At 35.3% G+C, this 17,015-nt stretch overlaps 1 protein-coding gene across 2 annotated transcripts; it reads left to right on the top strand.

Annotated features, from left to right (window-relative positions):
• Nucleotides 1-569: 569 nt before the first annotated feature.
• Nucleotides 570-6,723, top strand: LOC21409454 (protein MICRORCHIDIA 2). 2 transcript variants are annotated; one of them, XR_002903788.1, is made up of 19 exons: nucleotides 570-938; nucleotides 1,052-1,126; nucleotides 1,222-1,256; nucleotides 1,843-1,921; nucleotides 2,016-2,105; nucleotides 2,265-2,340; nucleotides 2,446-2,524; nucleotides 2,625-2,753; nucleotides 2,943-3,041; nucleotides 3,434-3,544; nucleotides 3,653-3,802; nucleotides 4,196-4,291; nucleotides 4,618-4,669; nucleotides 4,775-4,886; nucleotides 5,158-5,389; nucleotides 5,556-5,653; nucleotides 5,988-6,030; nucleotides 6,159-6,323; nucleotides 6,399-6,723. XR_002903788.1 is itself a non-coding variant. In XM_024177160.1 (18 exons), the coding sequence occupies exons 1-18, from the start codon at nucleotides 650-652 to the stop codon at nucleotides 6,258-6,260; spliced, it is 1,947 nt and encodes a 648-aa protein (XP_024032928.1). In that variant the 5' UTR covers nucleotides 570-649; the 3' UTR covers nucleotides 6,261-6,436. The 2 variants fall into 2 exon arrangements, 1 of the variants encoding a protein (XP_024032928.1); XM_024177160.1 differs by having other exon boundaries at nucleotides 6,159-6,436.
• Nucleotides 6,724-17,015: the final 10,292 nt, after the last annotated feature.

Here is a 17,015-nt window from a genome sequence, read left to right as displayed (position 1 = left end):
CTTTCAACCTTAAGTGAAAAACTTAAATCCAAATAACTTTTCTACTCTTATTTTAAAACCAAATTAATATTAAATAATTAGTAAAATTGTCTACACATTTTCTTTTCTTCTAGACGATATAAGGAAAAATGATGTGTTTGAAGTTGTTTTTTATTTTGTTTTTCACGTTTTTCAAGAAAGAAAAAATAAAAATGAAAGAAAAATGACATTTAACATAATTAAAGATAAAAAAGGGAAATGAAAACATTTTTTTAATTTAGTATAGAATTAGAGAGAAATGAAAAACGACTTTTAATCGTTTTTCATTTATTGTTTATGTCTTCTCATTTCTCAAGTAGAGAAAGAAAGAGAAATATTAATATATTTTTTTAATACTGAAAATAATATATTAATAAAACTATTAATCACATTTTTAAAAATAATTTATATCTAAAATTAAAAATATTTTCATTTATATTTTTATACAAAAAAAATAAAATTATTTTAAAATGAGTTCTAAACCCAGCCCAAACTTTTTTCTTTTTCTTCACATTTTCTCTCTCTTTCTCAGTTGTTTTCTTTCCGTTCTCTTCTTTTCCTCTCACCAAACGGAATATAAAGGTCGCCCTCTTACGACTTCCGAGTTCCAAACCCCACTAGTGTCGTTCAAATGCCACCCAAACCGGTGAAGGAACCACCCGCCGCGGTGGTGGCCCTGAGCGACAGCGACGGAGAGGACGCCGACACCGGCGTTAGCATCGGGAACAGCGAAGCTTCCTCCGACAAAGCAGCCTCGGGGACCGGAGGACCTCTCATGGGGCAACCGGAACTGCAGAGCTCCGCTGCAACAACCCCCGTCTCCGACCACCAACAGCACCAATCCTTCGAGTCTCGAAGCTTCTGGAAGGCCGGCGATTACGCCGTCGATCCCTCCGCCAGGCCCACTCTTCTTCCCCACGGTCTCCACCATCCCTTTCCCGCTAATTTTCAACCTCTTGATTTTGATTTTTTATTTTCTCATTTATCGTTTTGGTGGGTCTGATTCTGCTTTTCTGATTTTTTTTTTCGTCAGAGCAATTGGAACATGCGCGTGTTCATCCAAAGTTTCTTCATTCCAATGCGACTTCGCATAAGTGGGCTTTTGGAGGTTATTTAGCGAAGTTTTCAGTTAATTAATATGCATTTTCTTGCTTCTTTTTCTATTAATTGTTTTAATTATTATTATTATTTTGTAATTTGCAGCCATAGCTGAACTCTTGGATAATGCAATTGACGAGGTATGTGCTTCACTGCATGGGTGAAAAATTAGTTTAGAAGTTCAATTTGTGAAAGAATTGGCTTAATGTATTTTTATTTCTTCACCATAAGGGGAAGTAGTGATTTTTACTCTTAAATTTTTGCTATTTCTGTGTTGGTTTGTTTAGCCTTTCAACTTTATTCTATTAATGGGCATGGTTTCGGGGTTGTATATACTTGTCTATGAAAGTTTATTTTCTCAATCTCTTGTTAATGGGTCCATATTAGCATTCTTTTGGAGTAATTGAGGAATATTTCTTTCCGTTTATGTTGTCCTCCCTCTGATACTGAGAGACCTTATACTATAAAAGGTGGATTCTTGCGTAGTGATTTCTGATTTGAAGGGATTCCAACGCCTATTGCCTTATTATACTTGAGATATATGTATCAAGTTCGTTCAGACACAGCCTTTAGGGTTGTTGAACATAATTAAGAAAGGACTGTCATAAGAGAAAATAAAAGATAATGCACTAAGCAATTATTCAACTTAATGAAATTGTATCATCCACAAAACTCATGCACTGAAACTATTGTTTTTGCTCTTTTTTTCTTTTGTCTTTCTTTTAGATACACAATGGTGCAACTTTTGTGAAGGTTGATAAAATTGACGTTATGAAGGATAGTTCTCCAGCTTTACTCTTCCAAGGTATAGTTCAGTGTGTAATTTTCCCTATGGTGAATTTTCTTCCTGTTGTAATTTCTTGGAAAGAAAGATTGAAAGTTCTATGTGTTTCTTGCAGATGATGGTGGTGGAATGGATCCACAAGGAATTCGGAAATGCATGAGCTTAGGCTACTCTACAAAGAAGACAAACACGACTATTGGGCAATGTAATTGCTATAATTTTCTTATCTAAATAGCTTGTGCTATAGTGTGATAGCATGTTTGTTTTCTGGTAACACTGTCCTTTCAAGATGCTCCAATATGAAGGTGTAAATTCTTGTACTGATCTTTAACATTCAATGTTTTGTATATCTTGTCATTTCCAGATGGTAATGGATTTAAGACAAGTACCATGCGGCTCGGTGCTGATGTTATTGTTTTCACTCGTGCGAATTGTAAAGGGTATGCTTTCTTTTTTATTTACTATCTTGTTTTGTTTTTCTTCTTGTTGAATTGAGCATTAGAATTCAATGTCTAGTGACGTAATTTCCTGTATTTGTCTTTTAGCCAAGCTACTCAGAGTGTTGGTCTCTTGTCTTACACTTACTTGCGGAAAACTGGGTTGGACGATGTTATTGTTCCAATGGTACATTTTACATCAGTTTTTGGGGTTGTAAAATTTTCCTTTGGGACCTTGCAAGTGTCTATATTTTCGGAATTCATACTTAGATTGCTTTTTCATGCAGATTGATTTTGACATTTCTTCCCACTGGGCAGAGCCTATAATTTATGGTTCACATGATGATTGGTCTTCTGATTTGAAGACAATCCTTGAGTGGTCTCCCTTTACGTCAAAAGAGGAGCTCATGCTACAGGTTGATTTGGTTATATTATTTATGCAGGAGTTTAGGTTAATATGTATGCTTTGGTAACAATTTCCAGAACTACACGTTCTTATCAATTTCTGCTATTACGTTATATTGAAGATGCTAAAAAGTATAAGTAGATGGTTATTACAATTTACCAATAGATGACATTCTTGAATAGTTTGTTGTGTTTGTCAGTTTGATGATATTGGAGCCCATGGAACAAAAGTAATAATATACAATCTATGGCTGAATGATGAAGGAATATATGAGTTGAGTTTTGATGATGATGATGAGGTGAGATGCATTTACTCGGTGGTATTTGAATCTTTATGGTGTTTCCTGATTTAAAGTGTGCAAACCTTGCAAACTAATTTTATTTGTTCAGTATATTCCTTAAATAAATTCGAGGATACCTTATTCTCCCCTTTTGTAAGTGATTGATTTCAATAAAAGTTGTTTTCTCATAAAAAAAAAAAGTATATTCCTTAAACAACTCCTACATAAAAACTAAACCATTGTAATAGATTTCCATCGCAAGGTGGAAGGCTTCAAATAGATCAACACATTTAGTTATAGCTTTTAAGTAACTTGCTTTGCTCCCTCGAATTATAAATCGATTTGCATATTAGAATTGATAAGAGGTTTGATTTTGATAGCATCTGTGGCTCTTTGTGATCCTCAATTAGGATATACGGTTGAGAGACGAAGCTAATTGTGCAAGTTCTTCAACTAAATTTAGCAGGAAACAAGTTGAATTACAGTCCCATATCTCTTACCGCATCCGATATTCGTTAAGGGTAACTTTGCCATATTCTTCTTCTTTTTCTTTAATCATTAAATCCGCATTGTTCAGCATCATTTGTTTGACAAAGAATTGAGCTTACATTTCTTTTTTTGTTGCTTAGGCATATGCCTCGATGTTGTACCTCAAAAAGTTTAAAAACTTCAGTATAATACTAAGGGGAAAACCTGTGGAACAATATAATATAGCAGATGAGTTGCAACATGCTGTGATTGTAAAATACAAGCCCCAGCTAGCTACAACCTCTAAAGAGGTAATATCGTGGTTCAAAGGAATTTCAGTAGATTCCTTATCTCTCTCTCTCTCTCTGCACTGCAATAAATTTAGTTCTCTCTCTGTCTCTCCACTGCAATAAATTCAGTTGATGTTTCCTGTGCTGAAAAGATAAGAAGTTTAGTACGATTTGAGATGCATATACTCATCTTATTATTTTTTCTTTTTTTGAATTTCTTTTCCCGATCTATTGTAGATTTACACTTAAACTCGATGACATTAGAAGTTTAATTTTATTGCAGAAATTTAGTTAAGTTTATTTGAGTTTAACTTTTAAGATCTAGTAATCTCAAGCATCTAAAGAACAAAAAGGAAGCCAAATGATTTTAGAAGCTTTGTGATATTTTGACTTACTCACAATATCCTGAATTAGATTACTGTGGAAACAAAACTTGGGTTTATAAAAGAAGCACCTGCTATTCTTGGAGTTAATGGATTCAATGTCTACCTTAAGAATCGCCTCATCAAGGTATGTTTAGCAATTTTCATGCTATTTGATATTTGAATTCTGTGTAGTACTGCTTTTATCGTAAATTTATTATCTTTAATCATGAATGGTTACTAAAATGGTTAAGTGATAGGAATTTAGTCCAATCAAAATGTGAAAAACGTAACAAGTAATGATAACAATATGCAATAGAGAAGAACAACAAAATGGCAAATACATTGAGCATTCAAATGGATGTTTTATTATATGATCTGTGTTGGTTATTTGAAGATGATTCTTTGTTCTTTGTAACTGGAACCAATTATGCAAGATGCCTTTTTACTCCGCGAGTCTGTTAATGCTTGCAGCCATTCTGGAAAGTCATTGCTGACGGTTCTTCCAAAGGGAGTGGTGTTGTTGGTATTGTTACTACCTTTTCTTTTCCTTATTTTTTTTAAAAAAATTTGTTTTAGTCATTCCTTATGCTCAAGCATTCAATTATTTTTATTATTTGTCATATTCTAGGAGTTCTTGAAGCAAACTTTTTAGAGCCGGCACATGACAAGCAAGATTTTGAGAGATCACCATTGTCTATCCGGCTCGAAACTAAGCTGAAACAAATGGTAACTGAATATTGGTAAGTTGCTTCTGTACAACTCTTCCAAGTTCTTGAAGATGCTAATGTAATTACTCGAGGAATTGCTTTTAGTTCCACCATACGGCAACCACTCACTGGTCCTACCTTAGATAGTTGTTATTTTTTCAGTTTCTGTGTCTAATAACTAAGTAATTTTGTATGAAAATAAGGCTAAATTTAGTTTTATGCCCTTTTTTCTCAATACTTGTGGACGATAAAATGATAAATTAGTAACTGTTCTAGTTCATGGAATTTGTCTCGGATGGTACAGGAATAAACACTGTCACTTCATGGGATATCAGACTCCTGGCACTAAGAAGCAAAAGAATGATCCTGTGCAGTCTCCTGTTCAAATTGCAGCTAATACTAGGAAGCAGTTGTCAGCCAATCAACATAACGCTGGTGTTTCAGGTGCTGTCCCAGGACACACGCATCTGAATCAAAGTAATAGCGAACCATGCAGAAGTGGCAAAAGACCTGACTTTCATAGAGATTTTTCTGCTGTAAGTGATGCAAATTTCCTTTGATATTGCTTCTTGGCATCTCTTATTTATTTTTTATTTGAATTTTTCGATCATGCAATTCTAATATATAGACTTTGGGCAAATGTTCAGTAGAAATTTGTTTTTCTTTTTCCTCTCCGTGATGCGAATTGGCTTGCCTTTGCAGGGATCCTATGAAGCAGTTAGCTTAGTGGTTCCCATAGATGATGAAGAACCCTTATCCGTTGATCAGATTTGCAAAGAAAACATACAACTTCACGTGAGGTATATATTTCATTTTTCTGATTTTGCATTTCAATCAAGCACTTTTGTCTTATGTTGCAAATCGTATCTTACACCAATCAAGCTTCGTGATTTTCGGTTGCATGTTAGACATGACTTTGGTTATCATTTCTTTTCACTTTCCTCTCTTTCGCCTTTAAAAAAAAAAATGTATTTTCAAAATACCAATAAATTTGTGTATTCTCATAGCTCATTACTTCCCTTTTCTCCGTCAAATTTCTTTTTCTATTCTGTAGAAGCACGATATCCACTTGTTATATTATCTGGCTCTTATGTTCTTATTGTTGAATTAACCCCCAAAACTTTTTTTCGTCAGGTGCGATGCATATGTAATAAAACAGAGTGAGTTAAAACAAACGGTAGGTATAAATAAATTCGTATTTAAAGTAACATTTTCGTTTCCTGAGTTAAAGAAAATTTGGCAACTGAAATATCCGTTTTTCAAAAGCCATTTTGCACCTATACTCACAAAATTTGAATTGAATAGATTGTCGGTTTAGAGAGACGGTTGGAGGAATCAAAAAAGAAGTACGCTCAAGTTGCTACCTACTTGGAGAATACAAAAAAGCAGAATAGTTCCAACGTTTGATGAGGCACAACTACATACATCCTGAACCGTTTCATTGATGTTCTTTTCCAAATTGCGCTTTGAGTGCGTTTTCTGCTACTTTTGTACTGATGTCAAGAAAAGTATTTGCATTAATTAACCACATTTTGGTTTGTACAGGATTCTCTATGAAAGTTTACTGTAGGGTTGCTTATCAAGATGTTTGTCTTCATCATGAGCTTTTGGACCTCGGTTATTCTCTGTAAAATTGCATCTTGGATATCCGTGGGACCATCTTACAATGTAGTACCAAACAAATTAGTTGTTTTTTAATTGTATTTTTCGTAGATCGCATAGTGACAACTAACAGCACAATAGGAAATGTAACATACATCTCTCTCTCTCTCTCTCTCTCTCTCTCTCTCTCCATCTTCAGTTCTTGTTTTGTAATTTTTGCCTCAATTTTTTTACTTATTTAACTATCTTTTGTTTGAACAAGTTAATGAAGGACATTTTGCTAGAACGAAAAGTTGTTTACGTCATAAAGGTGACAGCATGAAAAAGAAGGAAATGTGCTTTTGTTTTACAAACAAAGCTAAAATGTCCTTTTCTTCTTAGACGACAACTAATTATCAAGTAAACTCTCGTAGTCGTATCGCTATATCTCATAATAGAATTGGGGCTTTTTCTTACATTCTATATGAAGTCCAGCACTTACATTGGAAGTTTAGTTATGTCCGTATAAAACATGTCCGTGTTGAATGTAGACATGTCGTTCAGTTGCATGGTGTTAGAGATGTGCTTATGAAACATGTCCCACGTTATATGTTTGTACCGATTTGTCGTTTACGTAAAGAAGGTAACGACACAAACTAAAACGAAACATCATTCTCTTAAAGATTATGGAACGAGACATTATCTTCTGTTTGGGAGAAGCAATACTTACAGAATTAGCAGGTGGAGTGTCAGCTTCAACATGTAGGTGTAACGCCTCTCTCAAATTAGCAGCTAAAAACAACGTCCGCTTAAGAGAAACGTTAATTGAAATAAATATTACTGCTTGATAGAGAAATAATTGAAACCTCTTTCATATGACCTGTCATGAAATCTCTTATTCCTCCAGAATTTGACCCTTCATCATATTTCAATCAGTTTACAATAGACACAAGATTCACATCATACTTAAAAATACTTTCAAATCTCATGAAAACATGTCAACAATAATATATATAAATTAAACTTTCATTAAAAATAAACTACTGTTTAAGTGATACAGTGGAAAGTCTACCTATGAATAACTGATTACGAATAATTGATTACGAATAACTGATTACGAATAACTGATAGAGAGTAGAAATCTTCACTTTCTTTTTATTTTATTTTCCCTCTTATTTCCTCTCTCTTTTCCCTCTCATTATTTTCTTTGCTGTAGGATATACTATTAAATGCCCACATAATATCTCTCTTCTACATAAGCTTGAGAAGGTTTCGTTGTTTCAGTTTCTTATTGCCAAGAAGGCATGTGACTCATCAAGGCTAACCTAACTAGGTGTCCTTGTGGCCTTCTTCCTAATTTCTATTAGTTTACACCGTATTACTACTTTCTTCTTATAGTGCTGACGCACCAAAGCTAAAAACCGATTCATCATACCTATTAAGCATGTCTTGGCACTATATGTTTACATCCAAAGATTGAGTGGCCACCTCGTGCTTAATTCTTTTAATATCTAGACCGAGTTTTCCATCCGTAATACGTTTCAAATAGGACATCTAAATGGTATAAAATTTCCTCATCCTAAAATCTCCGAATATCATAATTAAACACTTTAATTAATTAATTAATTCTATTAATTTAAATAATTACTCCACTATAAATTTGGAATTATACTCGTAATTATAGACATAAAGTACTTCTAAATTGTGAAGTGTCTATTTGATATAGTCATTACATATAGATCAATTCTCCATAAATAATTCATAATTAGAGTTAAGTGAAATCTGTTAACCTCTCTAATTACATCTTTATCCTTGAGTACCATTGATTCTCTAATGGACAATGATTCATAAAACAAATTCATGAATCAAAGCTCTTACTGGTCTAAGTACCGAATCAACCATCAAGAGAATTATTTATCTATTTCTTTCTCAAGAAAGAATGGATTCCATCTGGTATAATTACATTCCCGGCTACCTATTTTATTATGTCTCCAAAATACAAGAAATATGATTCAAGATCTCAGAATCCGTATCGAGTAAATCAAAAGACACAAATCCATAAATAGGAGTCTGTTAAGAACTCAGGATTAAGATCGTTCCTTATATGACCATTAATAGACTGAATTAGAATTTCTATACTTAATGGAAATTATCAGAAATTCATATTGTGTCTGTGTCCATGTCCCACATAATCTCATTATGCGAAATACACTAATTCAATATCCCGCGATATTAACAGTGCGAATAATATTGTTTCATTCTAAATGGGAATGATATGTATTAATAATGTTTTAATTAAAAATGTTAAACTTTATTTAAATTCATTACGAACATCGTTTTGATTATTATCCTTAAACATTATCATCTCATATATAATACTTATATACAATGTTTAATATCACATAAATAATAATAGAATTTTCATTGATATTCATAAAATATTCGTACATATATATGCACATAAAATAGAATTTTCAGAAGTTTTACCTTTTATTTTTGATTTATAACATTTTTAGTTAAATAATTAAACTAATAAAAGAGTATTTATCAAGAATAAGGGGTAAAAGTTCAGACTTATGCACTCTCAAGGATGTATAGTTAAAGTTTTAATTTAAAGAGGGAATAAAATTCAAATTTGTGTTTGGTGGGTGTGAAAATGAGAGAACTAAAACAAGACGGTAGGGCTGACAATTTGGGTTACGACACGATAACACGACTCGAAATTCGCACTAAATTAAAGGGTTTGGGGGTTTTTTTTTTTAAATAGGTCTAGGTAAAAAAAAGGTTGAACCCGCCAGACACAATTAAATAAAGGGTCAACACGATACAAATTTTCCAACATGAAATTAACCTGAAATAACCCGTTTAATAAATGTATCATAAATAGGTTGACACGAATATGACACATTTTAACTTATTTAATACACGTTTTATTTAGACATGTATAAATATATTTTTTTTTAGAAAAAAATAGGTGATATATAATGAAGATTCTAAGGTCTCCTCACATTTTTATGGAAATTTTAGTATTTTGCTATATTGTTGATTTTTTTAATTTTTTAATATTTTTTTATCATTAAGAATTAAATTTCAGTATACAAATAGTAAACATGTTTACAGATGACACAATACATTATTGGCCTATTTAATAAATGACTTGATGATTTCGAGCGTGTTCACTTCACCGATTATAATTTGTAATTTGAGTTAAGTGTATAGATTGAAGTTAGAATTAAATTGGAATTAAAACTGAAATCAAAGTTAGTGTTTAGGAGTGCACATGGTGATTCAAACCTTCCTCTCAATTCAAGTTATGAGGTGTTCACTTCACTAATTTCACAATTCCAACCACCACCTCCAAATCAAGTAGGGAAATGAAAAAAAAGGGGGAAAAAAAAAAAAAAAAAAAAAAAAAAAAACCTCATGAAATACACAGAAATTAAAAAAAAATGCATACTACCAATTCCTAATAATGTCCGTATAATATTATGCACAAAAATCTAAAAATTTTGATCCTTGAATTGGTTAATACAATCCAACATAACATGTTACAAAATAAAATATTTCATATATGAATAACTGATATGTGTTTAGCTAGCGATTGTTATTTCCACCATGAGCCTGCCACATAGTTTTTGCTATTTCATCCCTCAAAAGACCCATCTCCCTTCGACTCGCGGTGTTTCTTGGTCCTTCCGTACTCTAATCTGGGTTATGGTTTTGATTGACATCCTCATCTGCGTTCAAGGGGTCAATTTCACTTACAGGTACCCCATCTTGTAAGTATTGGTTGATGAAGCTGTCATCATGTTGATACATGCGTATGAAGTTATGTATCATAGCACAAGCAATAGGTATTCTCGCTGGTTTCTGCATCGGGTAATTGTTGATTATCTTTAGAATGCGGAACCTTGCTTTCCACACCCCGAACGTTCGCTCGATACAATTCCTAAGCGATGGATGGGTGTAGTTAAATAACTCCCGCTCACTTCGAGGTCAACCTCGACGTGCCCTATACTCTTGTAAGTGGTATGTACTACCACGATAAGGAGCTAGGAAACAACCTATTTTTGCGTAACCAAAGTCTACTAAATAAAATTTTCCTACATGGTGGGAGCAAAGAATGTTTTAGCAGACTTGTAACGACTTTTCAAACCCAAACAGATTGAACACATGTCAATTACCTATTTTAAGATTTGTGTGTACCTGCTGGAGGGACAGGGAAATTCTTTTCTGGCATTTCAAGCGCTGATTCAAGAACTCGGGCGTCGTGCGTGCGCGGAGCCTTCCCACCCGGTAAGCATATACGTGAACTTCATGTCGAAAGAACACACTCCCAAAATATTTTGTGAGTTGAATCCCTTCCTATTTCTCCAGACCTCTGCATTTTTTGGCGCGGTACACAGGGAACGTGTGTCCCGTCGAGCGCGCCAACACAATTCTGAGACGAATATAATGAATGTTATTATGAATCTTAAAATATTGCATTAGAATAATGTTAAATACAAACAAGAAAAAAAAGGAGAGATCTACCTTACATCAAACCAAGGTCTATACTTGTTCACACTTGCCTCAATAAGTGGATCGATGCGGTTAAAGTCAGGTGGCTTAATAAAGTCATGCCGCAGACGATATATGGCATTCAACACTACCATGAACTACTTTGAAATTGTAGCCCCCGAGTGTTGACATTGATGTTGTGTCTCTCTGTTACTTTCGCTTTGGCAAACAATTGTCAGAAAAATGATCAATTGCCCATCAACGCTCATATTTCTAGTACTCCTCAGTAAATTCTTCTGTTCGAGTAACCAACTTAGTCACCTAAAGCAATCGCTCCCCATCTTAATCTTATTGTATATTACCATCTCGTGCCCATTTAACAAGTCACTTATACGCTGCGTACCTGTGTAATGGCTATTATTTCTAGGAGTCGGCAGCGGATGTTCCAAGTACGCCGTGCAGAATGTTGGCCCAAGGTTGAATATTCTCATGTTTTGATGATCACAAACACAATGTATTATGTTTCTAATGATTCTATTTTGAGTCGTGTATTTAGCGTAATTAATGTTATAAATCAACTCAAGAAGCATTTTGCGGAATACAATGCAAATACATTCAAGATTGACAAATGCAAATTGAAGAAGGAATTCAAGGCTTGGAGTGCTAAAATACCAAAGATCCAGAGCAAGCAAACAAAATCAAGCTGGACAAGTACTAATAGGTTTTTAATATCTCCTTAGTCTTGTATTTGATTTTGACTTCATACTATCATGATTAATTCTTGTTTTGGCTCATGCACACACTCACATTATTCTTTAAAAATGAGACTAAACTTAGTGCATAATGACATTTGGCCTAAAAGTACAAATGTGTGAAGATTTGAGGCAAATTAAGTGTCAACCGGTCGACCTATGTCGTCCGGTGACAGAGAAGGCTAAATGCACTGGTCGACCGGTGATGCCTCAACTGGTCAACCGCTCCGGTTGACCGGTTCTGTTCAACAGTCACTCAATAAGAATGTTGAACAGCTCGAATTCAAATTTGTCTCAACCGGTCAACCGCTCCGGTCGACCAGTACTGGGTAAACGGGCAAAAATATGACCGTTGGAAATAGAGGTTAAATAGAGAAAAGTCATTTTTCTCAATAGGAATTTTTGTGAAAAACAGAGAACGAATTCAAAGCTCCAAAAATCAAAAAGAGAGTTCTCCATTGTGTCTACATAATCATCATCTTCTCTAAATCCTTAACTCTCTCACACATAATTAAGCCTAACTTGAATTATCTTGTGATAGTGTGAGTTCATCATCTCCTAGTGATTTCAAATTATGTAAAACCCTTGTTAGGAGAGTAAAACTAAGTGCTTCATTACTCATAATCATTACTTTGGTATTGGGTTACTTGGTTGGTCGATCTCTGTGGAAAATTGACATTGTGTAAGAGGTTAGGCGAAGCCTCGAGTAGAAAGATTCACCTTCTTGTAAGAGGAGTGATCATGCCGGAAAGTCGATCGAATAGTGAAAGAGGTCGAGAGGCGGAATATCTCGGCGACAGTGGATGTAGGCAAATTTATTTGTCGAACCACTATAAATCTCGTTTGCATCTCTCTAACTCTATCTCTTTAATTTACGCACTTTAAATTTGATTGCTGACATTGATTGTTTAACTCGTCGTGATAAGTTTATTGAATTCTTTTTATGATATTAGATTGATCCATCATGTGTACATCAAGTGGTTGTGCTATTGCATTAACTTACATAATTTTCTGTACACCAAGTGTTTGATAAAAGTACCTTGTTCAATTAATTGTCTATATTTAGTTTTAATCTTCGAATAATCGTATAAACTCTCAAAAAATATTCAAAACCCAATTCACCCCCCTCTTGGGTAGCCTTATTCGGGACAACACAGAATACCGCAGCAGCGGTAGCTCCAAGAATGTAGTCATCCTCAGAGTCATATGCATCTGGACCATTATTTCCCGCATTTGATGGTCTGCCACTCCACATTCTGTCTACCACTACAATTCACAATATACACACCAAAATGCAAATTGGAAGCAACAATGTTATATTATGACAATGTTACAATGGAGAAATTTGGCATCAACAATCAATTTCATGGTACATAAGCAATTATGTAGAACATAAAATCAATGTTTTCAATCAGAGTCTACAATGCAACATGAAACACACTTACAAACTAAACACTGTATCTAAAGTCGATGTCAAATTGAAATGAAATAAAATCGTTCCAGATAAGAAACCAGAAACTACATAGAATGAAATGAAAAAAGAAATCACGCTTAAAAAAAGCACTCAACTTAAACGTCATCAGTTCCGGTTCCGCCAAAGGGGCTGGGTGGGGGTGGGAATTGGGAGTTCACGAAAAATGGTGGAAAATTTTAGAAGTTAGGAAGGGGCTGTTGGACACTAGGAGTAGGTTGTTGGAAGGATGGTTGTGGTGGGTTAAAATTAGGGGGTCCTTGGGGAAAAGGAGGCTGCTGCTGTGAGAAGTTTTGGACCGGAGGTCGAAAATGGCCATGAGAACTCGTATATGGTGGAGCGGGGTTCATATAATATGGAAATTATTGTTGCACGTTGGGCCCTGGATGATTTACTATGGTTTTCAATGTTCTCAGTGCGTAAAGTAGCCTTTGACTTTCGTTCATGCACAAGAACAACTGTTGACAATTAGGGTTCCAATTTATATACTCCATGAATAACACAGTCTATTCATCGTCCAGTAACATCTCACTAATAACTGCCTAACACTTCTGGAATGTTGTATTCTGGGCTTCCACATGCTGAGAAGCACCTGAACTTGTACCTCGACTACTATGTCGCTCATTCAGTGTGTGCAATACTCTTCAAAATAGATTTTGCCTCGGCATCCACACCCTATGCTCCACTTTTGCTATTGCGCTTCGATATATGTCGAGATGAAGAGGCAATGTTCAGTGGGCGAGTTGATGAGTTTAAAGCCCTTCTCATTGTGTTGATAAATGCTTCCTTACCCTCTAAAGGTTACGAATTGCCACCCTCAACTTCATGCTCCTCTACTAGCGGCTCAGACACGTCACCTTCCTCATCATTCTCATCCATACCCACTTCAAATGCACCGCGGGCGCGTCTACTTGCAACGCTTCGTAGTATAGCTCATAATTCTTGAGGGGATCCTTACGTGCACGCTTCGTCCACTTGTGTGTCTGTTGAACACATCAAACAAATAAATCAAACTCTAGTTACTTTTCATCATAATTGTCAATAATTACTACAACAGACCAAGGAAAAAAATTGTAGGCCTTTCAAGCCTTATCTTGCTTCTTTTATTTTGACTACAACAGACACTTGAAAATTTCACACTATCTATTCCTAAATAAGAACAAAATATGGAAATAAAAAAGGGCAAGGAAAAGAAAGGTTAAAGAATCCATACACACATGAAAACTAAGGAAGAAGGCAAAGAATCCATACACGTATGGAGGGAAAGGATTTCAAATCGTTGTAACTTTTAATCTATAATCTATTGATTGGCACACACACCACAAGGCCCGACCCTCTAGGAGAGCAACTTGGAAGAGGAACAATAGTTGCTGCTTTTTAGGATTTAAGCTGGAATAGATTATGAAGTGTTGTTTCTATTGGTTGTTAAAATGTGGTTAATTTGGTTGTCCTCAAGCTGTGAAATTTTGTTTTTAATAAAATAGTTTACATTTTTCATCATAAATCTTATTTATGTTGATGACAATTACAAGAGTATTCCTTTCTTTTTTTCTTCTTTTTTTTTGAAGGTGAGTATTCCTTGTATTTTAGTTAAAGGGGGTTCCTATTCTTTGTTCAGGGAAAGTGTGGTTTAATTATATACCACAATCTGTACCATATCAGTAGCTTCTTCCAAATTAGTCTGGCTAACGTTGGTTAGGGTAAAAAAAAGAATAAAAATTTATGGAAGTAAACAAAACAAAATACAAAAGTGCCAATAAGTATTTAGAAGTCATATTGTGATATTGACATAATCTCATACTCATGTTAAATGTCATGAACAAAAAGCATATAACAATTTGAAATTATGGAGTAAGTATGCCATATACTGACCTCACAAAAATCATTCCAATACTCATCAGTGCAAGTCAATGGTGGAACTTTGGGCCGGCGGGCTGCCCGAAGCCCGAATTTTTTCTGGCTCGGGCAGGCAGGCCCATATGCCGGCCCGTCCAAGGTGGAAATTCGGGCTCGGGCAGCCCGAATTTTGAGACCATGCCGGAGCCCGCCGCCGTGTAGGTGCCTTCGACCGCTATCCGCTGGAGTTTTTTTAAATTTTTTCGGCCATGCCCGACTACCTGACCCGCCCGAAGCCCGAACTATCTGAAAAAATGTTCAAAAATCCGACTGTTGTGCCCGACCCAAAAATAAGCCAGAAAACCCGAATTTTGCCCAAAAGCCCGAGTTGCCCGAATGCCCGAAACCCGCCCGAACCCGCCAATGAAAATATTAGTTGCTACAAATTGAGGCATTCTGAGAATAGAACTCAAGACCTCTCGTATATAAAGCGAGAATCATACCACTAGACCAAATGCCCATATTTGTTATTTAAATTTTTAACTTATTAATTAAGGTAAACACACAATTCTTTAATAGAAAGAGCAAATTCCTATTTTAACAGTTTAATATTTCAGTTTTCACATTCTTGACCCTTTTTTATAATCAATCACATGATAAAAGGATTCCTCAAAAAGCAATATACACAAGGAAAGAAACACATTGTCATCATGTTTTTATTATTTTTTATTTTTAAAAAGTGTTGTTTCTATATAATGCCGGTTTTATTCTTATAGATACTCGTGTTTTTCTACTCTATATCACTCTTCTTTCTATCTTTATCTATTTTTCTGTTCACAATCTCTCTTCATCCTCTTAATTATCCTCTTTTTTCTTCTACTTTCTTCACTATCTTTGTGACTCTATATCAAAGTAACTTTCTACTTGCATACTAAAGTAAATTAATAATTTATCAAAAGTCACTCAATGATTGGTTTAATAACTTCATCGCTATTTGATGATCTCTATTTTAAAAGACCAGTCACTCAATGTTGAAGCCTTGGTTTGCATCAATGATTGGGATCGGGCCGATCAACGTCTACAAGATACAATTTCTCCGGCAAGCCAAGAATGGATCGATGAATTTAATCGATTAACATTTAATTTTAAAGACGATCATTCAGCTTCAAATTAAATTATAAATTTGTAATTTGTAAATATGTATTTCCCTTTGACTAGGGCTGTTCATAAACCCGAACAACCCGCAAACCCAACCCACCCCGCCCCAACCCAAGCCGAAAAAAGCAACCCGCAGCATTATTTTTAAATTTGCGGCTCATTATACCTCTGGCCCGAAATGTTTGGGGCGGATTGCGGGTTGGGCCCATAACAACCCGCAATCCCCAACCCAACCCGCACAACATACCCCCAAGCTTTCGGCCCAAGCCGAACTGCCCAAGTTCTCCCCTAGGCTCGCTAACATTAGGGTTCACAATCTCATTCTCGGTCTCCCCTTCCATGAACCCCCTCTTATTGCCTCTTCCTTTTTAATTTTCCCTCTTCTTCCCCTCCCGTGAACCCCCTCATAACTCTTTCCTCATTGCTCAGTCCTCTCGGCCGCCGTCTTGCCCACTTTCTCCGGTGCTCTCTCGCCGGACTAATAAGGATGGTTACTATTTCTATTTAATGATGAAGTTTGAATATTATATTGAACTTTAAGTCTTTGATTTTTTGAATGTCGAAACCGACCACCCAACCCACCCCGCACCGCCCCAACCCAACTCGAACATCGTTGGGTTGTGAAAGTTTTCTAACATCGTTGGGGCCAAATATGTGCAACCCGCACCCTTTAGGGTGGGGAAAAAAAAGTCCTACCCCGCACCAACCCAACCCATGAACAGCCCTACCTTTGACATATACAATTTGTAAGTTTGTAAAATTTACAATTCGTCACAAAATGATTGCACTCTTTTTTCCTTGCCAAGTTTTTATCACAATTGGGTTTTTCTTGGTAAGGTTTTTAACGAGGTAATCATGAATTAT

The sequence above is a fragment of the Morus notabilis genome, unplaced genomic scaffold, assembly GCF_000414095.1.
Source record: "Morus notabilis unplaced genomic scaffold, ASM41409v2 Scaffold184, whole genome shotgun sequence".
In the NCBI taxonomy this organism is placed as follows: domain Eukaryota; kingdom Viridiplantae; phylum Streptophyta; class Magnoliopsida; order Rosales; family Moraceae; genus Morus; species Morus notabilis.
Note: the sequence above shows the minus strand (reverse complement) of the source record. Positions and strands in the feature narration are given on the sequence as shown.